At 41.1% G+C, this 25,742-nt stretch overlaps 1 protein-coding gene across 3 annotated transcripts; it reads left to right on the forward strand.

The window, feature by feature from the left end:
• On the forward strand, positions 1 to 24,248 carry adam11 (ADAM metallopeptidase domain 11). Of its 3 annotated transcripts, XM_023409167.2 has the most exons (27): positions 1 to 410; positions 697 to 848; positions 3,901 to 3,977; positions 4,607 to 4,673; positions 9,823 to 9,905; positions 10,276 to 10,333; positions 11,715 to 11,778; positions 12,643 to 12,782; positions 14,115 to 14,189; positions 14,382 to 14,453; positions 15,403 to 15,569; positions 15,951 to 16,035; positions 16,174 to 16,264; positions 16,671 to 16,722; positions 16,984 to 17,083; positions 17,173 to 17,244; positions 17,951 to 18,043; positions 18,216 to 18,296; positions 18,397 to 18,447; positions 18,573 to 18,636; positions 19,269 to 19,374; positions 19,488 to 19,607; positions 20,152 to 20,320; positions 20,423 to 20,537; positions 21,581 to 21,671; positions 23,254 to 23,271; positions 24,100 to 24,248. In XM_023409167.2, exons 1-27 carry the CDS (start codon positions 353 to 355, stop codon positions 24,113 to 24,115), a joined length of 2,337 nt encoding a protein of 778 aa, XP_023264935.1. In that variant the 5' UTR covers positions 1 to 352; the 3' UTR covers positions 24,116 to 24,248. The 3 variants fall into 3 exon arrangements, with proteins under 3 accessions (XP_023264935.1, XP_087030903.1, XP_087030902.1); XM_087174777.1 differs by lacking the exon at positions 24,100 to 24,248 and having other exon boundaries at positions 23,254 to 23,440; XM_087174776.1 differs by lacking the exons at positions 21,581 to 21,671; positions 24,100 to 24,248 and having other exon boundaries at positions 23,254 to 23,773.
• Positions 24,249 to 25,742: the final 1,494 nt, after the last annotated feature.

Raw genomic sequence — 25,742 nt, forward strand, 5'->3', positions numbered from 1 at the left:
GCTTTCAAACGGGATTGCCAACGTTAGGCCGAAAGACGAATGTGTTTATGTCGTGTGTATGTGTGTGGTTTGTGTGTGAAGGAGAGATAGTGAGAGAGGAGAGAGAACGAAAGCTCGGTGACACCGACACACAACATGCAGCTGGAACCGGGCGGTGGAGCTTCGTCCGAGTGCTTTTAACTCGCTAGAGGCGGAAAGGGAGGTGAGAAATGCGGGCGCCGTGTGTAAAGGTCCCCCGCTGCTGTGTTTGTCTTCACTGTCAACAACAGTCCTGCTGCAGCTCCGCTCACGGCTCCTGTCGGTTCATTTAACGGCGCCGCACCGGGGAAATCACTGGGACTATGTGAGCATCATGCTCGCTGTGAGATGCCTGCTGTTCGCTGCAGTGTGTGCACGGTGCGCCGTGACAGGTAAGAGGCTCCGACGCTTTGCTTTTACCTCAAGATTGAGTTTGTTACAGATAATCATTGACAAAACGAAGAACTAGAGCGTTTTCTGGCAGTAACTGCGTCCACTCAGCCTGCGCTCTCTAGTAACTAGGACCGTGTAATTGTTGCATCGGTGTCAACAAGCAGCTCACGATCAGCTGCAGAATCCTATGAGAGTACTGCAGAAATGAGACATTTAACACCAGATTCAGAACCCCACACACCTCCACCTTCCTGTGCACTGAAACACCTCTTCTGTCCTCTGCAGGTCTGAGGGAGTGGGCGAGTCTTGAGGAAAGGCTGCTGCCCGCAGAAGAGGTCGTTCAGCCCAAGCGGCTCCTGCAACAGATCCATTCCCAGGAGGAGCTGCTCCACAGCCGCCTGGACACCCGGGTCAAAAACTACACAGCCGGGGCGCAGGTGAGTGTTGCCTGCATCTTTGACAGGCTTAACATCCATGCATGCTTCAAACCACCAGAACCGAGAACACATTTATTGCCATTCCTCTTCATTTAACCTCAGTTTCTACTCGTCCCATACAGTACTCACTGAGATCAAATTGTGACCAAGCTTCGTTCATGTTTCCTGAGAGTGAAGGACTGACTTCAAGGGTACTTTGATTAATATTCTCAGAGTATACTCACTCACCCTGTGAAGAATTATTTGGTTCCTCCAACCTAAAGGAGATGATGAAGAGGTTTCATCCAATTCTCCAACCTCTGTAAGCCATCACCTACTCAGTGAATTCTCCCATCAGTGAAACTTAAAATCTATTGAACAAGGAAGGAGCTGAAGTTGATAAGTGTGTGAGTCTACACATTTGACTGATGACTGATTTGAGGATATTTTTAATGAGATATATTCCTCCTCTTACACCACTCTACTGCACAACAGATATTCTATCCATTTTGAATGTTCATGTTTTAGTTCAAATTTTCTTAGATTGTTTATTTTGGCCCTTAAATCTTAATGATGTAGTTTTTATTACTTTAGCTTCATTGTTTAAACATTTGCACTATGTAGTCTAGCCACATATCAAAATATACTGTATGTCCCCACAGTGTACGGTATGCTCCTATTTTTGCAACACCCGCTCCTTAACCTTAAAATAAAATAAGGAATATCTACAGTGGAAGAAAAAAGTTATATAACAAGTAGAAATACATAAAAATGGGAAAAAAATGGAGAGAAAAACATTGTTAAAGTACCCTTAGACTGCTGGTTTCTAAAACAATTTCTACCCCTCACCTGCTCTCCGTCAGGCCCTGGTTCACCTATGTTTGTGCTCTCCTTGGAGCTCATGTGTCTGTCACTCCTACCCCACCCTGTGACACCCCTCGACATCATGCCCAGCTCGCCCGGACCAGAGCAAGGCAGGAAAAAAAAAACTCAGCCCACCGCTGCTTCTGCAGCCTCCTCCTCTCCACCCCATTAGATTATATTTCACACCTCTACCGGTCCTCTCTCATTACCTTCCCTATAAACACCGCCTTTCAGTCAGTCAGTGGATATGACACAGGTCTGACCTTGGGCTGCCCTCTGTGGCCAGAGTGTTGTCTCATGACTTCTCTTTCCTGAGACTGGAGGAGTTGTTTAGGAGGTGTGTGCCGCTTAACTGCTGTCACCCACTTAAAAGACAAGAAGTCATTTTTTTCCAGAATGAAAGCTGCTATAACCAACGCTTTTATATTAACAATGGATCAAATGTCTACGTGTAATGTGAAAGATGGTTCTTGTGGTGGCTTACCCATAGTGAATTTTTACTTACGAAACTTTACAGTGTTTATCCACTCTCATCAACCTCGTTGGTGAATGTAGTCGAGCATTTAGCTGCTGGAGAACCAGATATTTCCTCAGGGGTTTGTGGAGACCAAACTAAGCTAAATAAAAGAGTGAATGTACATCTGTGACTCCAAAAGAGTGTTAATGGGCCTCTGTTCCTCCTCTGTGTGTAATAGGTAACTAGTTGCTGACAAGTACACATGCTCCATGCTCCAAAAACCATAAAAACAGGCCGAAAAATCTGTTAATGTAGGTTTAAATTTCAGAGTGGTTGTAGATACAATGGCCTGAAGTTAAATCTGTTTCCTGTGATCTCTAACTGGTCTACAGAAGAAGAAAGATGAAGAGTGTCACAGCATCTGGTTCTTGTATCTCATTTGAAGGGAAGTGTAATTGTAAACTAATCTCTTTCTCAAAACAAGTAGGGGTTCAACTTCTGGTCAATTAGCCTGTTTTGTTTTTATTAATCTATCAATGTTTTAATGTTTAAAAATGTTGAAAATATTGACGATCACTCACCCCAATTTACCAGAACCCGAATAATGCTTATGTCTCACCAATGTCAAGCTTACGCTTGTACTTGAGAGGTTGTATACATGCAAATAGAGTTTAGTAACTGATAATGTTTTTTTTTAATCAGCCCATTTGTGTCTATGGACTATTTGATTCTGTGTCTAGAGCTGAGATATTACAGTATATTGCAACATTTTAAATATTTGGGATTTGATGTTCAAATGAAAAATGCAATACGTTAAAAAACATAAACGGAGGATTAGGGTGAAACTAAGTGGTTGCAGAGGTAATACTAATGAGACCTGCCTTGCAGCTGGCCAGTACATACTGATGGGAGCCACCACAGAGCTCTGTCTTATAATGTAGATGGGGTTCACATTGGAGCAAGGTTATATGGAGCCAATGAGCCCCAGTGTAGAGTTTTATCCAGGAAGGTGGATGAGGCTGTGTCGCCATCAGGGAGAGGTCACAGAAGAAGGACGTCCCTTAGTATCTGAGTCTGTGTTGCTTTGTTCTCTACTCATGCTGTTAACTTATTCCCTATTAAACATCCATCAGTTTTCTTCCCTCCTCCACTCCACTCCACCTCCAGTGGGTCAGTTGTTTCAAACTGTGTTTTGCAGCCAGAACACACACAAGTTTGTTTTAAATTCTAATGTAGGTCCCAAAGTTTTCAAATATACCAAATCTGACAGGTGGGATTTGGGAAAAATTTGTATGAAATGAACCATTTAATAGATTGAAGAAATGATACAGAGCATATGATGAAGTGCTTGTGGTAGATTCACATCCAAGGCACAAGTGTTGTATCTTTTCCTGTTGGTATAAAACACAAGTATGGTGATGTCGTGTATGCTAACAGTGCACTATTAAGATTACTATATAGCACATACTGTGAACAGTTTGTATGGAATTAGGTAACAGCATAGCAAAAGCTGCAAATGATAAAGTAAGGTCATTGGTTTCTCAGAATTGCATAGATTTACCAAGTGAACGATCTTGTCCCAACTCAGTGCTCATTTTTTCTGTAAACCTCCATGAATGGACATCTTCTGGTGGAAATAATTAATAGGATTCAATTCATAGTTACTCGTTTAATCAATTTCTCATTCAGTTTTCTTGTTTGTCTCTTACGCCTCCTCCTCCCAACTTTTCCTTCCTCCGTGTCTCCCTCCAGCCGGTCCATCTGGCCCAGAGCAGCTTCCTGGTGGAGGCTTTCGGCACATCTTTCATCCTTGACCTGGAGCTCAACCAGTAAGTCGACACATCCGCGGCACAGATCCAGCAAACAACCCTTCAGTGGTTACAGCAGTCACCAACATGCTCACTCTTCCCGCCTCTCTTTCTTCATCTGTGTGAAATATCATTATAAAAAGAAGCTGCTGCTCTATTTGGAAAGTGCCTTGAGATAACGTATGTTGTGAATTGGCGCTATATAAATAAAAATTGACTTGATCTGTGTCTGCTGCCCACCTACTGTATGTCCTGTGTGTTGGCATTATTCAGGCTGCCTGCGGGCTAAACCTTACTAAATGTACACACACACCCCCCCCTCTTGTTACACGACACATATTTTCCTCTAATGGACTGCATTTATGTAACACCTTTAACTGGCTGTTACTTAGCACTTAGAATAAATCAGACTTCACACATTTTGGTTTTACTTATGAATCAGCCTTTTGTTGATCTAGACTGGCGAGATTCATAATGTTTAATGCTGATTGATATTCTGTTAAATAGCACTCCACAATAATAACCTATGATGGCCTGTAATAGTCACAAACTGCTGTAGTGTTACTTTTTCAAACTATTATGGAAGTATTGAATTCAGGTTGAAGTGATTGTTAGAATAATTGTTCTTCTCACTTTCCTCTTCTCTCCAGCAATCTCCTGTCTACAGACTATGTGGAGCGTCACTATGGCGAGGATGGGAAGCCATCACAGAGTATGGTAGGACAATCTTATCGAAGCTGTTTTACCATTATAGAAAATATGCTTAAGAGTTGTCTGAGGAAATTGACACCATTCTCATGTCTGTGTAGTAAATATAACACTACAGCTGGTCATTTTAGCTTAGCAGAAAGACTTGAAACGTGGAAACGGCTAGTTTGTACATGTCCTGGCATGGAGCAGTGATGGTTTGCACTTAGTTTTTTTATATGGATTAAACAAATTAGATATAAAGTGATACTTAATGAGCTTTTGTACCTTCAAACAAAGCCAGACTAGCCATTTCCCTTTCTTTCCAGTCTTTACACTAAATGTTGGCATCTTCATTTCCGTCAAAATGTAAGTGAAGCTAATTTACCATCCCAGTCAATTCAACAGAAATTGATTTTTGTGCCAGCGCCTACAACGGTATAGCTCTTTTGTCCAGAGTGTTTTGGAACATGTTTCTGAGGCAGATATTGAAAAGAATCAATAATCAATGGCAGCACCATTTGTTCAACTTGACCCTAAGGCAGAAATTTATAAAAATGGCAAATGTTGAATTACTTGTGTGAATGGCTATGGAGATATTTCCTGACTGTGAGCTCGAATGTTTTGCTGCAGGCTCTGGTTTAATCCACACCTCATCTTTAGAAATATCTCCAGCTCTAGCTGCAGTTGCATCAGGATTAATGATTGAAATGCTGACGTTGTCCTCTCTGTCATGCAGTATAATTTTGTACAAACTGTCCTACAGTAACGTTCTGAGTCCAGTGTGTTTACACAGGCTCAGAGACACAGGCCGTTAATGCAGACAGCTTGATTCTCAACACCATCTGGGAGAGACTCTCTTTCTGTCTGTATCCTCTGCTTTATATTAGTCTCTGTCCCTCCCTCTGTCTGTCTCTGTCTCACTATCCCTCTCTGTCTCCCCTTCGCTCCCCTTTTCCTCTGCCAAAGACCACCTGACCAATCAGTAGTTGGTTGCCATGGTAACCAGCAGTCAGCAGCAGTAGCAGCAGCAGCAGCAGCAGCGTGGGTCTACTTTGTCATGTCGTGAGTGGAATTGAAATCATGTCCATTTCCAGACACGACTAATCCAAATCTTACAGCCTCCCTCTGACCTGACCTTTGGAAACAGATGTGTATTATTGCCACCATCTTTATTCCACACAAACAATATGGCGTATTGTGCCACAGGGAAGGAGGAGAAGTCCCAAACGGATTTATTCATTATCTCTGTGTAATACATAATAAAACAATAATCATATTATCAAAGATCAAAAGAGATTATGTAAGAAAAAAGTTATCATTACGTGTTATATAGGACTTGCAGAAAGATGTCATTCTGAGAAAAAGATTGTCATAAGTTAGTAAGATGTTTGGAAAGCTATGTCCCATTGCTGCTGAGAATAATGAAGTGGGATTTTTTTTTTAAATATTTCGTGAGCCAATGTCAGGGGGAACATGGAAGATATTTGTATTTGGGCAGATTTTATGCCTGAAAAGAGAGACAGGAAATACAGGAGAGAGAGATGCAGTGCAGGATCCGGCAGATTCTGGAGTCGTAGCAGGGATTTGCTGCTCAGGGCTCAATAGGCCCATATGGTATGTGCCCTAACCATTTGGTCATCAGGACACCCCGGGAGTACATTTTTAAACCATAAATACACTCTGTCATGAAAACAATTTTAATCCAAGTTATGGACGGAAGAATGTGTCCTTATTCTCTGCGGCAAAAGCTTTTCAAAGAATTAGAAATGTGGCACAAATAAATTCATTAAAGTTGTAAGCTGTATATATTTTGTCCATCAGATGAAGAAAAGCCACATATGTGGAATGATCTCTATGGAGACCATATAGAGTTAAAATTTAGATAAATATGGTTGGATTAATACTAGTCTTAGTAAAATCAGCAGAAGAAAAACATTAACACATTTAAAACCATTTATACATGATGAATATAAAACGATTGGCAGATCTCAGTTAATGTCATATACTATATCTGTATGTCTGAACAGCTGCATGAACTCAACATGCAAATACTTACACACATCTTTGGTGAATTTACACCATAGAACGCACAAATTGCTTACATGGACATTTTCTTTTCAGCCTGCTGGAAGCCGCCCCCTCCCCCATTACCACCACTATCTCTATCTCCATCTTGATTTATTTAGTTTTATTGACGTGCCAATATATTCCTCCTGCCTTTGTGTGTCAGTTTTTTTTTATTGGTCCCTGCGGATCTATGCTATTGCTCTGAGCTGGTTACTGTCTCATTCGAATTGGATCCAAATGACACATGACTAAAAGAGGGATTGAATTGGGGATGAGGATGGGCTGAGATTGATGGGAGCTGTTTTATGTATTTGTCAGTGTCCGTCCTGCAGAAATGCCGTTTTCTTTGATTCCTGACGAAATCAGCAGATTTGTTTCTCATTCTCTGAAATCACAAAATCAGTTTTGAACACCCTGAGTCTGAGCACTGAGCAAGCTATTGATGGCATGTTGTAATTGGCACAAAACATACAAGATGTCAATGGGGAAAACATTGAAGTTCTTGATACTGATACAATGCTCTACTTATCCTGTTATTGATAGACTAATGCATTGATAGATATCAGCTTGCTTCATTGCATATTAGATAATAGTATAAGTACCTGGGCATTGATGATATTTACCTGCCAGTGTGGCTTTATTACAAACTCTTTTGCAAATGAAACATGCTTCTTACTCATTGAGGATGTCTAATATTCTTGACTGATGCCTCCGTTGTATCACGTCTTCCTTTCACTTTACATTAGCTCCAGGTGTTTCATTACCTTTCCTCCGCTCCTCTCAGCTCAACAATGCTGAGTCAAAGTTCAGACATGGAGTTAACTCCAGCTTGTCTAATTCAGTTAGAGCTGATGATGTCAAATTTAATCCGTTCGTCTCTGTGGGTCGTGACTGTTTATTTGCCTCTATTTGTGTGTGGGCAAGCAGTTTTTATTTCATTCACACAGTCATTCACTTCTAATGTAGTGTCCAGCTCACCTGTCCCTGACCTCCCAGCGCTGATGATATTTCACGGTTAATCCATCATTCTTTGTACATATGGTTTGCTTGCATGTGTGAGTGATCATTATTTGAAGCTCATGCATCTCGTCTGAAAAGCACGCTCAGGTCCTCACAGCCAGTGCGTGTCTGCTGTGTCAAGCAATTTGATTTCCTCCATTTAGCCTTGTAATCCTACCTTTTATTTATATATTATCTTGCCCCGGGCTAAGTGCTGTAGGTTGTCTAACTAGGCGATATGATTGATGAAAGTCCCTTTCTTCCTTAACTGATGCTGAATCTAAATATGCTTTACCAGCAAAATCATAATAATTAAATCACCAATTATGATTACAGTACATTTTTTTGTAGTGATGTTGATGTAAGATTTTGAATTCAAAATGTTTATTTTGTGTTTAATTTAGCTGTGCCTTTATATCTGGAGCTTAGGTATTTTATTTCTATAATTTTCTATCGACATCCTGAGTCAGATCAAGTTAAAATACTAGAACAAAAATATATTCATACCCCCTTCCCAATCCAGTTCAATCTTCCCCTCATGGCTGAGTATAACCAATGGGAGATCAGAGGGCAATGCTGTAGTTGTCTGACAACCCGGTCAGCCATTGATTTCTCATCAAAGGGACCCCGGCTGACTACGTGTGATTTTGTCCACCTCAGAGCAGATCCCAGCGGAAATGTCAGACAAACCCTCCCAGTGAGAGTACAGCAGTGCGTCTTTGATCCAAGATAAAGCTGCGAAATACATTACGCACACCGTTTGATGAGAAATAACTTTTTGCAGGCTCATCGCTGGCTCGGAGTAAAGGTTGACGACGCATAAAGGAAAGCCTCTTTTCTTTTTGGGCTGTCAGTTGTGCCAGACAACAGCAGATCAGGTGGCAGACATGACTTTTGGGGTTCATTACAAACACCTGAAACTGACTCTCTCTCTCTCTCTCACTCAATCTCACACACACACACACACACACACACACTGTAGTAGTAAGTAGCTACAAACAAAGATGTGACGGTAATCTCCATCCACTTAGATGAGGCCTGCTTGATTATTAAAAACCCTCTCCTGAGAGCACTTCTGTCTACCATGTACAATTTATTTCCTTCTCCACAACTTTTGCTGGCTCGCATATTTAACCACGAGCAATCCGATCATTCCTGTACTGTGAGAGGCGGCGTGGAAACACTATATTCAAAACATGATTATCCAGGTGCTGCCTTTCAGGGGATTATGAAAATCAGGTGAAGGTATCTGGAAGCGGAATGTACAGGTTACACCTTCAAGCAGCACTGTCAGTCTGAAAGTATGAGCTGAAACTGGCACACACACCTGATACAGTTTATTTTAACCTGTGTTAAAGGGACGCTCCATCGATTTTAAATGTCAATGTCATATTACCAGTCAACCATTCACGTCAGCCTTTAAAAACAGTTGCATATTGGGAAGTGTAGGATCCAGTGACTGAAAGCCAGAATATCTTGGCCTTTGTTGCATTGATTTTTATTGTCCTTTGTTTAATCTGTCTCTTGCAAGTCCCCATGTTTAAGGAAGTGCTAGTAGTTACTGGTATTATTATTATTTTTTAAACATGTCTGACACTGCACATGAAACATTGTGATTTTGTTTTAAAAACACCTGAACAGACTTTCTTGTTAGAGACCGTGTTGTTTGAAGTTAAACTCTGGATTTAATTCACATTGCACTTGTTCACACACACTTACACTGAAACTGGACTCCGTCGCTAAGTTTCTCCCATTTGACCCCTGGCCTTCCTGCTCTTTAATTGATCTCTCCGTCACTCAAACCCACACACACACACACACATATTGTTGTACACACAGCTTTTCCTTGCTGAAACCCAACTCAGCTGCAGGCTCTGCAGGTGTAGGTTTCCCCAGCGTCGGACAGTGGTCACTGATATCCTTCAGGTCAGCTGTAGGCCCCGGGCTGACAGTAAATACCTGCTTTGTGTTTATGTAGAGGCCGGGAGATAGAGAGGGGTTCACACAGTCAGTGTTGGTTTCATTTTCTGACATCTGACATGAACATGTTACTGGATGATGGGGGGGGGGGGGTTTGGTGTCTCAATGTCATATATGATGTGTTTGTCAGGGGGGAGAGCACTGCTACTACCACGGGCGAGTGCGGGGGCTGCCCGGCTCCTGGGCTGCTCTGTCCACCTGCCACGGCCTGCGGTGAGTCCAATACTTTCACTGTCACTTCACCTGACATCGAGTTATTTTTTGGGCATTTTTTTTATTTAGTGAATTAAACCAAAACTTTCCAAAGCCTGCGGAGTGAAAACATTTGGGAACTCATAGTTGATTTTTTGTAAAAAGTCTTCAGGCGGTGATGAAATTGTTTCCCCCTTATCACTACACATAAAAATTTAAGAATAGTTGCTCTCGCGCCTGTTTTTTTTTTTTTTTTTTTTTTAATTAAAAAAACTCTTCTACTCCCTCCCAAATTCCAGCACTGTCAGTACAATAAGTCCAACTCCTACATGTTCCTATCTACTCTGGCTGCCAAGGATAATGTAACCTACCACTGTTTTTGTATTTTCAGGGGGATGTTCTCTGATGGGAACTTCTCATATGGGATTGAACCCGTTGGCAGCGGAGAGGTGAGTCAGGACTTCGACGAGGTGGTTAGTAGCAAACACACACTTACCTGTTTCCTCGGCATCAAACCCAAGCAGCAGCAAGGTCACCCGTGAAAAGATCTTGACAAACTAGCACCAATATTTCAAACTCATCAAAATATGGTCTCACTTTCACTCCATCACTTACAGTGAGTCCAGACAGTGTTACTCTATCTCTGAGTTGCTGTATGGAAAGTATTGAGTTGATACACAATCCACCGCCGCTGAAACACATCTCCTGTCTCATGTCTAAAGGGAGACATCACCTGACAGAACTAGAGAGAGAGGGGAAAAAAGTTTAAGAGGCTTTTTAGATCTTTCAAAAAATGTTCAGATTTGATTTTAAAGTCCAGTCTTAGATCTAGTATTAAAATGAACTAGACGTATAACAGAGTGGAAGAAGCTGAGCATTTTTTCCATTAAGGCCCACGGTAATCGAAGTACAGCTCAATTACATAGACTGGAGAGATGGATCGATAGCCACCCAGCTCATCTTGAAACTCCCTCACTCTCCTTCTCTCTCCTCAGCTCTCTATCTCAGATGGGTCATTTTCATAAAGTATTTATTCCCAGCTCGAGTGTACCACAGTGTCCAGTAGTGTTATTGCCATTATGACAGCCCAGTGATTGATTAATTATGCATCAGAGCACTTTCTCTCCCGTTGATCCGTCTGTACCTCAGAGGACACCGGCTGCACTTTCCTCACAGAAAAGCTTTTAAGTTCAGGATGAGAAGAAGTCATTTAAAAGCTTGTATGATTTTAAAAGCACCCTTTTTTTCCATTAAAAATGACCACAGGAAAAAAAATGCTCTAAGCTGCTGTTATGCTTAAAACCTAAGCATTTTATCAAAATGGTGTAATATGCTGGTGTAACTACATTTTCTGTCCTCTTTATAACTGTGTGATATAACTCCATTTGCTGTGGTCTGAAGTTTCATTTTAGTATTAGTAGCTTTTTCACTTCTCACTCCTGCTTACTGGAATGGTGAACAACCAAATCTGACTCTTCTGTGGATTATTATAGTTATTTTTCCTCCATTAAAAATTACAGCTGGGAAAAAAAAAATGCTAAGAGAATTCAGACGCTGTAACGTGGGTGAGTGGCTGAGGGTTTCCCTTTGGCTTGAGGTGAAGCTTTCTCCTGTTTGGGCAGACATGACCGGGGAAGCAGCAATTAGCTCTTCTGTGGACCTTTTTATTAATGAAAATCTTCAGAAATTAGAAAGATAAAAATGCAAAGAAAATTCTGTCTGAGTCATCCTCTGAAAACAAGCAGCTCAGAAAAGAAGCTCTAACTTTTGCACCTTTTCTCTCTCTCTCTCTCGCTCTCATCTCTCATGCTTATTCCCGACATCCTCCAGGAGCATAATGACCACATCGTGTACCGTATGCCGGACATTGACCTCTTCCCACCTCCCTGTCCAGGTAGGACCTTTGCTATGATTACAGAAAAAGTTAACAAAGAGATTCCTCGCAGTTACTTTCCTCTGTATCTGACCGTCTCTGAACTTTGGAAGCTGTCTGCGTCATTCCTGATGTGATGATAAAGTCTAATTTCTAAATCCTAAACCTCAGTGACACAAAACCTGCTGCACAAATCCTGCTATGATGCAAATGATTTATGACATCTCAAACATCATTGGCTTGATTTGGCTAAACTTTGTGATGTGTTACATATTCAGTCTGTGTTTCGCTGTTAAAAGAGCTCATTTGTTGGTGCTGTAGTTAAAAATCAGATACCAAACTTAGACTTTGAGAAAACCTGACAGGATGCAGCCTTGTCCTTGATATTGAATGATCTAAAACAATCAAATGTTCTGTAAAACAAGTCCTTTTTCGACACACACACACACACACACACACACACACACACACACACACACACACAAAAAGAGCAGCAGCAGCATACAGTGTCCTCCTCAGGTTGTCCAGCTGCCCTCCTTGCCTAAAAGTCTCATTTCGCTGCATCTCTTCTCTGCCTCTCCTCTCCTCTCTGACCCTGATGCTCTCTGGATTCATCTCCTCCCTCCTTCCTGTTACCCAACCTCTGCAATTCCTCCTTCCCTTCCTCCTCACCCTCTCGCTCGCCCCATTATAGCCCGTTATACTCTCCCCTTTCCTCCCTCTCCTCTCCGCTGGCTGTGTGATATTGATTTCTCCTGCAGATCAGTGGACTAAAATACATGGTTACATCCATCCCTGGACTGATGACTAGCCACTTTTCTATCTCCCTCTCACTTACTCTGTGTCTCTCCATCCCTCCATACCATCTGTGTGTGCGTGTCCCAGGATGCTCCGTGAACAGCTCAGAGCCTGAGGGGCGGCCAGACGGCCACAGTGAAAGAGACAGAGAGCTGACGGATGGAGACGGCTGGTCTGAAGAAGAGAAGCCTGTCCTCACAGCGGGACTAAAACGCTCAAAAAGACAAGTTAGTGTTCATGCAGCCTGCATGACTCTCTGTCTCCCAACACACACACACTCCATGTACCTGCCAGCAAGATAGTGTTGAAGCATTGAAGAAAGTGTCACCGTGAGGGAAACATTAGAGTTGAGATATGCAAACACAATTAATATTTTACAGAGAAGTCTGTCAGTTGATACCAAATCTCCACACACACGCTAATAGCTTGTCTCAGCTTTCTTGCTAATAAAAATAGAATCCCGAGATCAGAAAAAAAAAAGAGGGAGAAGTGTCGAACGTCTGGAGGAGCTTTCTGAAATCTGAGAAAATTAATCAAGTAATGCTATTTGATTAATTTAAAATGGAAAGCCTTCATTAATAACTGAGGGTGTGAAGTTTGAAAAATGTAAGTTTTATCAGGCAGATATGGTCGAGCAGAAGACGCTCGGTCTCTGCCACATCACTTTTAATCTTTTTAGTCATGCTAGCGACGTGACCCTGGCGATGTCTGTGTCATTTAGTTGGAATCACCATTTCGATCCAGACTTTGGCTGTACTTTATGTTTAGTTCTAATTAGCAAACATTAGCATGACAACTTGCAAAACTATGCTGAACATGCTGAACATGCCTGCTAAACATCAGCATTTTAACATTGACATTGGATGTTAGCATGCTGATGCCTTTTGCTCAAACCACTGCTGTGCTAGCATGGCTGTACACTCATTTTGATCTGTAAACAATAAATAAAAATTAATTTCAAGTAAAATTCAGGTTTATTACAACTTTTTTTCTTTTTTTGTGTTTTTTATCTGCCCCGTTCTCTCTGGTTTGAAGAGTGTGAGGCCCGGTCACATTCTTCAGTTCTACAATCAGAAATCAGCAACATGTGACTCAAACTCTGACAGCTGTGGGATTGTATGTAGATGTTTCCTGGTCATGAACCAAACAGTCCAGGAGAAGCAGAGTTAAAGTCTAAACAATATCTAAGATTGCTTATTTCTTGTGAGACTCCCGGCGTAATCGGACACAGCTGCTATTTATCATTTATCAGTAACAATATTCTGCTGAATGAATGAGTGATTGTTGCTCTCCAAGTTGTGTTGCCTTCTCAAGGACAAGGGCTAAAGTTTCACCAGCATCAGCATATGTGTGCGTGTGCGTGTGCGTGTGCGTGTGTGCGTGTGCGTGCGTGTGCGTGTGTGTGCGTGTGTGTGTGTGTGTGTGTGTGTGTGTGTGAATGGTTTCACCTGCTGGGTTCGTGTATGTGTTGTGTTCATGTGTCTGCTTGTCCTCCGTGAAGGTTATTATGATGGTGTGCTCAAACCTCAGGCTGTGCGGATTTCTTTTGCCCCCTCCAGGTTCGGCGAGGCCAGCGCACCGTCCAGACCGAGACTAAGTACATCGAGCTGATGGTGGTTAATGACCATGAACTGGTAAGTGTGAAACCGACAGCTCCAGGGTGTTTTCTTTTACCTTATCTCTGGAACTGCAGCAGAAGAGCAGTAATAAAAAAAAATGAGTGAGACTCTCATTAAAAAAAGGATTTAATCACGTGGTGCTCAGGTGACTTTAACAATATAAGATAAGGCAGTAAGAGTATTTCTCTTCTCTTCTCTTCTTCTTAGTTTGTGCAGCTCCGTCGGTCGAGCACTCAGACGAAGAACTTTGCCAAAGCCGTGGTAAACATGGCTGATGCGGTGAGTGGTTTTAAAATGCAACCGAATCTCCAAAAGTGGAAATATTAATCGGGAACTGACTATGAGCTTCCTCTTCCTATCTTCTATTTTTTTTTGTAACCATAGCACCCCTTCATTGTGAATCTATTGTAGAGAGTCTCTTGAGCTTACTCAGGACACTCACCAAATTTCATTGCCTTTTCCTGCAGATGAGGCTTTCCTGGTCGGGACAGCTGCCATCCTTTATTCACAAAAAGACACAAGCATCAGACAATAACTGTCTGATGTTATTTTAAGATTGTCAGGTCTGGTCTCAAACTGTTGCATATCAGGATATCTTTTACTGTCAGAAATCTTTCACTTGTTTGACTCAACAACATTACCCTGATGTTACACTAACACTAATATTTGTTATTATCACTTGAATCCTTATCATCATTTAATGTATAAATATATGTAACCCTTATTTCTTGGTCGGTAGCGTTCTCCAGTCTCTTTGGGCTCTGGATGACATGCAGGCTACAATTTTCTTTGAGCTGTCTTCTATAATCACCACCGACACGGGAAGATATTTGTCTCAACTTTATTCTGCTCTCTTAGCAGGACAAATGTGCATCTCATAAACTGTCACATTCGCGCCTGTCCCCCCTGCAAACAATGGCAGGTGGGAACAAATGTTCTCCACACTAAATGGGTTTTAAATAATCAATTAAAATGTTACTTACAAATTATATACAAAATAATTAAGTCCTGCAACTGATAATGATAATGATGGGCAACTGATTTAATCTTGTTTGTTTTTCAGTTTCTCTGTTGTTTCCATTCAAATCCATTTTTTATTCAGCTGTTTGTAAGTTCTGTCTTTATCTGGCAACAGGACAGCAGCTAAAATTACTGAATGTGTTTTGGTCTCACCTCCTCACCTGTTGCATAATTCTTGCTCGTGATTTTTCCCCTTTGATGTGTCCAGATCTACAAGGAGCAGCTCAACACTCGCATCGTCCTGGTGGCCATGGAAACCTGGTTGTCTGAAAACAGGGTCTCCGTGGGCGACGACGCCTTGCTCACCCTGCGCGACTTCATGAAGTACAGGAAGGAGAGCATCAAGGAACGCTGTGACACCGTGCACCTTTTCTCGTGGGTTCAGTCTCCAGATTTCAGTTTGCTGCCGCTGCTTTTATTGATCTCCTCCTCCTCCTTCTATTTCTTCTTCTCTTCCTCCTCTGCTGCCGCCGTCTCCTTCTCCTCTACTACTTCATCCTCCGCCTCCTCCTTCTTCACCTTCCCCTTCTCTCCCCCCTCCTCTTGTTCTTCTTCTTCCTTCTTTTCTTCCCCCTCTCTTCCATCCTCTTCTTTCTCTTTCCACTCTCCTTGTTCTCCACCCCCCTTCTTTTTCTGCTTTTTCTCCTTCACTTCAACCTCATCCTTCTCTTCTCCTCCTCCTTCTTCCTCTCCTTCCTCTTGTCTTCCACTCCTCTTCTGTCTATTATTATAGCAGTCTCCCTGTCTTTACTACAGTGGGAGGACGTTCATGAGCAGCCGCAGTGAGGCGGCCTACATCGGGGGCATCTGCTCGCTCACCAGGGGTGGAGGCATCAATGAGGTGAGACTTGTGCCTCTTACGTCATACGGATTTGAGACAGTGACTAAAAATTGGTGTTTGTCCAAAAGAATTTGTTTAAAAGTGTGTATTTATATTTCCTTTTTAGTTTTTGTTTACTTGTTTCATGTGTGTCTTCAGTTTGGCAGTGTGGGCCCCATGGCCATCACGTTGTGTCAGAGTCTTGGCCAGAACATCGGCATGCTGAGGAACAAGGAGCGAACAGCTGCAGGTAAGACCAAAGTAAACTGCAGACAATGGTTGAAACATTGCACAAGGATTCATGGGAGATAAAAAGGCAGCGACAGTCATCCTTGTAATGACTAAGAGACACAGAGTTGGAGCCATATGGAGCTGTATCTTCAAGTTGTCTCTGATAAAATTCTACATTTTATTGTCCTATATCTAAAAGCTGTCTTTTACAGATGGCCTCATCAAATTCTCATTTGGATTTCCGCTGAGAATTACAACAACTTTGTCACTGAGAAAAGAAAACAGTCCACCTCTGCTGCACTAACAGCTCCCCCAAGTGGTGAGAAGTCAGCATCACCTGTCATCTGTCTTGACCACAGAAGCGTGTGTGTGTGTGTGTGTGTGTGTGTGTGTGTGTGTGTGTGTGTGTGTGTGTGTCCATCCAGGAGACTGCAGGTGTCCAGATCCATGGCTAGGCTGCATCATGGAGGATACAGGGTATGTACTAATTTTACAGTAAATTGTAAAGTGACCTGTACTTAATTAAGAAAGAATTCTCAGTTGTTTTTTTTGCTCTCCTGCATCTCTTTCCTATCCAGCCAGTAATCTACAATGCAATGACAAATGTAATCACATGTACCTTGTAAATGTTGCATGTAAAAGTACCTGACTTCATCAAACCATATTTAATACTGAATTTGAAGGTTTTAACCCAAAACAGTTAGTGATTTTGGTTTTTGTGTTTCCTTTGTCAATCAGCTACTACCTGCCGAGGAAGTTCTCTCGCTGCAGTATAGACGAGTACCTGCGCTTCCTCCAGCAGGGAGGAGGCAGCTGCCTCTTCAACAAGCCCAGCAAGGTGAGGGCCGGTCAGTTGCTATCAGAGCGACTGAAATTAACATTCCTCCAAAATAAAGTTCCTTACATCATTTTTTGTTTTGTCTGTAGCTATTAGACCAACCAGAGTGTGGCAATGGATATGTAGAGCCGGGAGAGGAATGTGACTGTGGATCTCTAGTGGTGAGTGTACTCGAGTTAACTAATGACTTACTGATTGCCTTTTGCACAATGAGTCTGTACTGAAACATATGTATATTTCCATATATGGTCAGGGAAGTCGAAAGTTGTCTTGATGAGGTGGTCATGTGCTACATGAGTTGGTCTTTTTTTTCTCATTTGCCTTCAACAATTCAGTGTAAATGGAATTGGCCTGTATCATTGTTTAGATAGTTAGGTAAACATAGGTACAATTTAAATGACAAATATATAGAAATGCTGTTTACTTAATGACTTAACTGAGAACTATATAGAGGATATTATTTAGCTACCAGCTGTTGAGATGACCACTTCCCAAGGAGAGGCAAGAATCATTGTCTCTTGTATGATATTAGTGTTTTAATTGCTGTCAATTTTCATATATATATTTTGAACCTATTAGTTTGTCATCGTTTTTATGTAGCCACGTTATTTTGTATTTTTATAATTTTGTGATAATTCTACATACTTAGGTGGAGGCTTTAAATAAGCCCATTGAGTTATTTGCCTCTTCCTGCACTGAATTTTCATTTGTTTTCTGTCATTTTCCGTGTATTTAAAATTGTGCAAAATAAAAATATGGCTACACAAGTATTTCTTCAGTGCTGTCGGCTGTGTGAGTTCAGGACATCAGGAAACACCCTGACACTCATGAACTACAGATGCACTATAAATGCTCACTGTCCTGTAGGACTGTGCTCGGAGTGGAGCCAACTGCTGTAAGAAGTGTACGCTTACCCACAATGCCATGTGCAGCAACGGGCTCTGCTGCAGGGACTGCAAGGTGAACCGCTTTAATATATCACACTTCTTTAACTGGCAGTTCATTGTCGTTCATTGAGGCCCCAGGTCGACTCTTTCTGTCTCACTAACTTGTGTTTTCTATCTCTTTGTTTGCCTTCTCCTTTCTTCATCTGACTCCATTTTCTCTCTTCTTCTATGGTAATTTGTGACAGTACGAGCTGAGAGGCGTGACGTGCCGTGATACTGTAAACGACTGTGACATTTCCGAGACCTGTACAGGCGACTCCAGCCAGGTAAGAGACCCCCCCCCCCAAAACACAAGTGTGCGTTGTACCAAGATGCTGAAAAGATTGCAGAAATCTGAAAGGATGGATAATCTTCTTCCTCTTTCAGTGTCCTCATAATGTCCACAAACTGGATGGCTACATGTGTGATGCTGGCCAGGTGAAGTCATGCTTTATGTTAAATGTCTATCACAGCTTCTCCTGTTGTATTCAATAAAATATTTGTCTCTTACTGTGTGTCCTCTTCTCATCATCACATCCACCCTTCCTCTTCCTCCTCCTCAGGGTCGTTGTTATGGAGGTCGCTGTAAGACCCGAGATGGCCAGTGCAGGACTCTGTGGGGCTACAGTAGGTTTGGATTTGATATCGAGTATTGTTTCTAAATGTTGCATGGACCCCTGATGGTTAAAATTTCATGGCTGCCGGGGTTTGGATGGTGTTTTCCAGAGACAACTCCGGTTGTGCGGTTACTTTTACGGGCAATCCCCAGTCCACTGGATCCGATATTGGTTCGGTATTGCCTCTTCCACTATTTCATAGGTTCTTGTGTCATCTTCATATGAATTCTCAGCCGAGCTGGACACAGGGTCTAGACTCTGATGTTGTTTTCCATTAGGACCCTCCGTATGACAAGGATCACTGGTGCTCCTTTGGGGACTCCGTTTATCTCCTTTAATTTTTTCAGGCTGTTTTTTGGTGTCTTGCTGGAAATCGCATATCTCACTGAGGATCAGAGTCAAGTTCACTGACTCGTCTTTCCGATTTCTTTCATTTTTGTTGAGATACATTTCCCTTTGGTGTTTTTTTTTTTTTTTGTTATTTTGCGTTATGGCCACAAGAACTTTCAGGATGAAAACTAAAGTCATTCACTCATATTCCACTTGAATCTTTTTATATTTTCTGAGAGGAGCCTTGTAGCGATTAAAGTGAGGCCAGGGGTTGGAGAGTGTTAAGTGAAAGAGTCTGTTCTCTCTTCTCAGACTCCGCTGACAGGTTCTGCTATGAGAAGCTGAACTCTGAAGGCACAGAGAAAGGAAACTGTGGCCCAGACTCCAGTGGTCAGGGATGGGTGCAGTGCAACAAGCAGTGAGTGAACAGTATAAACTGTATAAACTATAAATACTTAATGATCTTTGTTTTTTTTGTTTTTTTTAAATCATTGTTTTATTGTTGCATCTTCTCTCATTTGCCTCCATCAGAGACGTTCTCTGTGGTTTGCTGCTGTGCACCAATCTGACAGCTAAGCCGAGGTTTGGCGAGATGCAGGGGAAGCTCACCAGTCTGACCATCCACCATCAGAACAGATACCTGGACTGCAGGTGAAGCTTTTATTTGGTAGCTTGCTGGGTTTGAACAACAATTAATGGGTTAAAAAAATGCAGAAGGCTGTTAAACCACATTAAGGTTCCTTACACAAGAAAAAAGATGGATGTGTTTTATCTTGTGAATCTTGTCTATGACAAATATTGATCACAAATATGGTTAAAATAATTTTTTTTTTTTAAACTGAAAGCAGAATAGAAGGAAAAAGGTGAAAAGTGAGATGAGTTGTCAAAGAGCAATTAGAGAAAACACTGATTTAAGATAATCAATCCCTGAATCGAACCTCACGCATTTGACAACTCATGTATTAAACGGTGTCAGCTCATTTGGATATATACAGAGTATGTGAGGGGAAACAAGGGGAGGGAAATATATGGTATACTATGAATCAATAGAGAAATTGATCAGTATTCAGAAATAGATTAATTGGTTTTATTGCAATTTTAGCGCTTGAGATGATCCCAAATCAGGTAGACTCAAATAGAGCTGGAAGAAGGAGGGTAAAGAAATCCTAATTTTCTGTGACCGTCTAACCTACAGAGGAGGCCATGCAGTGCTGGATGACGGTTTGGACCTGGGCTACGTGGAGGACGGGACGCCATGTGGGCCAAACATGATGTGTTTGGAGCGCCGCTGCCTCCCTGTCACCACCTTCAACCTCAGCACCTGCCCGGGCTCCTCGTCCTCACGTATCTGCTCCCACCACGGGGTGAGTCGGTCTCTGCTGCTCCGCAAAACAATGGATTGTCGGCAGTAAATTAGATCAAATGTGGAAACGCTCTCACGCACGTTTCTCCTCTTCGTCCCTCAGACGTGCAGTAATGAGGTGAAGTGTATCTGTGATCCAGACTACACTGGGAAGGACTGTAGCGTGTTTGACCCGATCCCCATCCCCACCCCGCCTGAGGGCCCAGAAAAATACAGAGGTAACCACACTGAGCAGTTTGCCTGCACATACTGTAGTCCTCTCATCAGACAGCCACAGCACAGTCACAGCGCTTCCTCCCCTCTGTAAAATGACTATGATGAAGAAAAATGGGAACAAAACAAATGAAGTACAACAGGAAGGTCTGAAAACTGAAATGCTCAGGCTTTATGAACTGAAAACTATCTCACCAAGCTAAACTAAACTGAATATCATATATATCACATGTCATTTCATTTTCTAGGGATTTACATGTAATGAAAATAAATTGATAAAATGAAAATCACTTCTATTTTCTACATTCATTAGTATCTCTAAGAACAATTAAAGCACAAAATAGAAAGAAAATGGCATAGATATATGAATTACAGCATGATTAAAGTGTGCAAATAAGCAGCTTTGAAATATATTGAGTTTAAAAGAAACACAAAATTATGAGATATAAAAAAAAAAAAAAAAAAACATTAATGAAAAGAAATTACAATATGTAGAAACAATGAGATGTGAAATCAGCATCATATTTGGGGATTTGTGGGTCGTTTTCTTGTTGAGCTTTTTAAAGGGGTATTTCACAGTATCTTTTCAGTAGACAACAGTTCATTTATATATCACTCTAAAATAAAACAAAATGCTTTACACAAACTGTGCACTGAAATGCTGATGCCTTGATATGTGCACAAATTAATTTCTATGAACCACTGGAATTTATTAAAGGGCCACATAAGTCATCATTGCCTTTCACTCCACTACTGTCTTCATTATTTGTTGGATATAAATAATGCAGAACATGGAGGCTGCAAGACACTTCACCACCTAGCATCACATAATAATTCAAACTTGTCACTATTTGCAATAATTTGTGTAACTTTGAACTGGGTTTTTCTCTGTTGATTTCCACACTTTTACTTCTTTTTGAAGCTTTACAGTTTTACAGTCAGAAAACATAAAGAGGATAACCACAGATATTTAAAATTTTTGGCACTTGGCACCCTCACATGCCATTTGTTTTCCTCACTGGCTGACTCACCCCCTTCACTCCCACAGGTCCCAGTGGTACCAATATCATAATAGGTTCGGTTGCTGGTGCAATTCTGCTGGCAGCGATAGTCCTAGGGGGAACTGGCTGGGGATTTAAGTAAGAGCTCTGGCATGCCTCCATCTGTGTGTGCCTGCTGTGTTCCTCTGTCAGCTAATTCACATGCCTGCGGCTCGCTGCTGAATGCTCCTCTGCTTGCTGTCTGATCCATACTCACAACCAGAGAGCGCGTGGGTTTATTATTAATGCTGGTGGACGTGCAGTGGATGCTTCTCCATCAGTGGGTTTTGTTAGCAGAAGAGAGCATGAATTATAGTACTTACCTCACTAGTATTTTGGCTGCTGAGCTCCTCAATGAAATTTCCATTATAGCATGAAATGATTGGCATTAGGGTTACTAATTCACTATGTATGTATTCTGGTATTTTTTTTATTTGCTGAGCCTGTTAAAACTATAAACAGATTTATCATTTAAGTTTTTTTTTTTTTTTTTTTTTTTTTGAAAAATGGGCAAAAATCACTTTCATCTCTCTGAACTTTTATTTTTTCTCACTATTTTTTGAATATTCAATTGACTCAATGATTAATTGACTAATCAAAAATATAGCAAATACATTAATTGTGTCAATAATGTAAATAATTATGAGTTGCAGCCTTATATTGGACACATAAGTGAAACTGCTCTGAATTTTTATACCACACACAACTAAATAAATAGAAGACAGAAGTTTGTATCCTCCAATCCACTGATTTTACACACAAGTCTGTTTATACATCTTGAGGAGCATTGTTGCATATATGAAACAAGTTATATAAAACCTTTTCTGGCTCCAGAGGGAGCTGAGTGGCCTTACGTGATGACACTTGAGTCGGCGCCGGTTGGGTCTGAAGACTGCTCAGTTTGAAAAAGAAGTCTGTGGTTGTGGAGTTAGAAAGAAGTGAGCTTGCCAGACTTCTGAAGTCCGCTCCTCATCTCTGCTTAAGGCTAACCCCCCGAACCTCCGGCCAAACTGTCGATAGTTGTGTTGCGTTGTGGGTAATGTAGGCACCAGGTTTTGACAGGGAAAAAGAATGTATGGTATCTGTGATTCTGCTTTTTAAGCTTAAATGTTACAGGAGTGTGATGCTAAATCGGTGGAGTATTCTTTTAAGTTGGGCACTGACAGTGATGCAGATTTCCTACAGTGCACAATCCTAAATAACTAGATAAATACTTTAGATTAACAAGCTTTATTGAATCCCCCTCTCACTGTCGTCGTCTTCTCTACACATCTGGATTTGACTCCAGGTTGCTTTTCCTTTACTCACACCCTACAGTGCTGTTTTGCCTCATGCTGGCTTTGCTGTGGCATGCAAATAAACAAAAAATCTTGTCAATGACTGTAATCTTTTGCCCCAATCTCATGACTGTAGTTTGTGTGATAGCATCAAATCTGCCGGGCCATGTCCCTTGATTGCAAAGTTCAGTTGCTGGGTAACAAAAGATAAAGAATAAAAAGATGATGGCTGTGTTAAGCACTTTGCTTTTAAATGCTTGGGTTCATCGCATGTTTTTTTACACTACGTCCGACTAACATTTGATATTAAGAAAACTTGACGGTCTTACTTGTCTTTCTGCTTCACTTGTTCTCTCTCTTTTGTCCTCTCCCTCCATCTCGTCTCTGCATCACTCCGGATCCAGAAACATCCGAAGAGGAAGGTACGATCCCGCCTTCCAGTCCTGATCCAAAACATTATCAGTCTTTAAACACCGTTCATTATGTCAACATAATCTGCCATCTGTTTTATAAGAATCCCCTGCTTCTTCATCCTCTGACCACCCACTATTTTTACAGATTTCTAAGGCCACACAAATGTCACTGTCTTACTAAGCCTTATTTTATTGATGTCATCTTTTCACTCATTTTTTAATTTAATGTTTTATTTATATAAGACCACTTATACAGTACCATGAAGCAAAGCCAGATACCACAGCATTTATGTAGTCTGTGCAACACAAAACATAATTCAACCCGATCATAATTTTATCTCTACATGTGCAACAGCTCATGAACATGTTATGGAAACATCTTAGTTTGCTTCAGTAGCATTTTTACTGCATGTCCCCTCATTAACCTGCCTGCCGTTTGTAGACTATAGCTGCAGTATTGACTTTCTAATGTTCATTTCATAAGACTTTCAATAATAAAAGGTGAACATCTTTTTAAGTTTTCACTTTCAGTTATTTTTCATGTTATTCTACTATGTGCATTAGGGCTTTACGATTGGTCGATTCATGAATTAGTCAGTCAACAGAAAATAAATCTGCAACTAACAAACTACTATTTTTGATCAAGGTCAGGCGAAGCTCTAAAATGAGTGGATTTCACCATCTTTCATTGTAGTAAATTGAATTGAATATATTTGTTTTTTGGGAATTGTGATGGATTGACCTGTATCAGTCTGTGCTATCAGATTCCTTAAATACCTATCTTCCCTCTTTCTCTTCTCAACCTCTCTCTCCACTTCCTTCCTCTTCTCTTTCCAGATCTGCAGGAGTTTGAATCATATGCTGTCCTGTCTTCCTTACCCCATGTCCAGTCTGCTCTGAGGAGACAAAACAAAGATGTCTTCCGCTTACGAGCCATCAGACCTTTTGTTTTTCCCCTTTTTCTGACTTTACTGAAGCTGTCTCTGCCAGTATTTTCTCCCTCTGGAAAGTCTAATTATTTTTTGACTGTGGTACAGAAACCCTGAGGGCACATTCCCACAGATTAGAACGGCTCTCAGGGACTGTCTGGTTACAAATGTCCAAGTTGCCGTTGTCAGTATTGCCTCCTGTTTTGTGCTCATTCCAGTTTTTATTTGCAATGTTTTTGTGTTGCTTGAACTGATATGAAATATTTTTGTCCTGGACACGCGCACACGCGCAAAGCCCTTACCTGAAGTGTGTTTACTCAGCTATTTGGTTCTCTTTTCCTTTCCTGTGGTTACAGCTGGTCCTCTGCCATTTCGACTGTTATTATGCTTTACCCTTATAAGTGATTTCATGGAAGAAGGATATTTACTTCTCCTGGTTTGAACTTGTTAAGGAAGCCTTCTGTTAATATAGTTAACATATTTAACCTCATAGAGAACACAACCACCTCCTCTCAGTAGTGTGACTAGAAATATATGAATATCATACAGAATAGTGATTGCTGACATTTTATCTGTGTAGATGAGGGTTATTTTTGTGTGCTAGGACTTTACATTCCACAGTTATAGCCATAGTTTCTCCTCTTATACTGTCAGTCAATATCAAGCAGTAGTCCATCCTAAGTCAATGCTTCAACATAATATGCATTAATGTATGAATGTATAGTTCAAGCCTGCAAGGAAGCTTTTTTCATCTCTGTGCTGACATCTGAGTACTTTGTACTTTAGTGCAGCCAAACTGGATAGACAGCTGCTCATGTACACACCAAATGTTTTATCCCCGCTGTACGATATGTAATCCATATACAACCAATATGCATACAAGTATGCTGAACATGGGTGCTGATGTACATAGTGTATAATAAGGTTGACTCGTTTAGAAAAGCAGTGACACACTGCCGCTCTGAATGGAAGCACAAGAAAACTCTTCCTGCCTCTCTCAGCCTAAAACTGCTCATTTTGAAGATTTTAATTAGCACGAGGTGATTCAGTTGGAGCTCCTTTTCAAAGTTGTTGTTGTTGTTGTTGTTGTTGTTGTTGGCTTCATGCCTGATTATTTGGACTGCAAGGAATATCGTATATATTTCATATATGCCCATGAAGGGGATTTTCAAGTTTCAACATGCAAACTTATGATGCAGACGCCTTATTAAATACAAGATCTCCCTCAATAATGCATAAATTCTATACATAAAGTTTTACAAATCAAAATTTGGCTTCTACTGTATGTACTCCCTTACATGTATAAATAAACTGCATAAAATTAGAATTTAAGGTTGTTTAAGCCAAATATGCTTTATCTCTGAATGATACAATTTGGAGGATTTAATCCTGACTGACCAGATCCATGTAATAAGCAATAAATATCTAAAAGAAATAACTTTATAAAGTTGATTTCCAGATTGTATTTCAGTATGAAACGACAAACATCACAACAAGTACCGAAAATGGTCTCCCTTTTTAAAAATCCAATTCTACAGATTTTATGTGCAT

This window comes from Seriola lalandi, unplaced genomic scaffold (genome assembly GCF_002814215.2).
Source record: "Seriola lalandi dorsalis isolate HSWRI2012SDOR001 ecotype SW California unplaced genomic scaffold, Sedor1 jcf7180002054383, whole genome shotgun sequence".
NCBI lineage: Eukaryota > Metazoa > Chordata > Actinopteri > Carangiformes > Carangidae > Seriola > Seriola lalandi.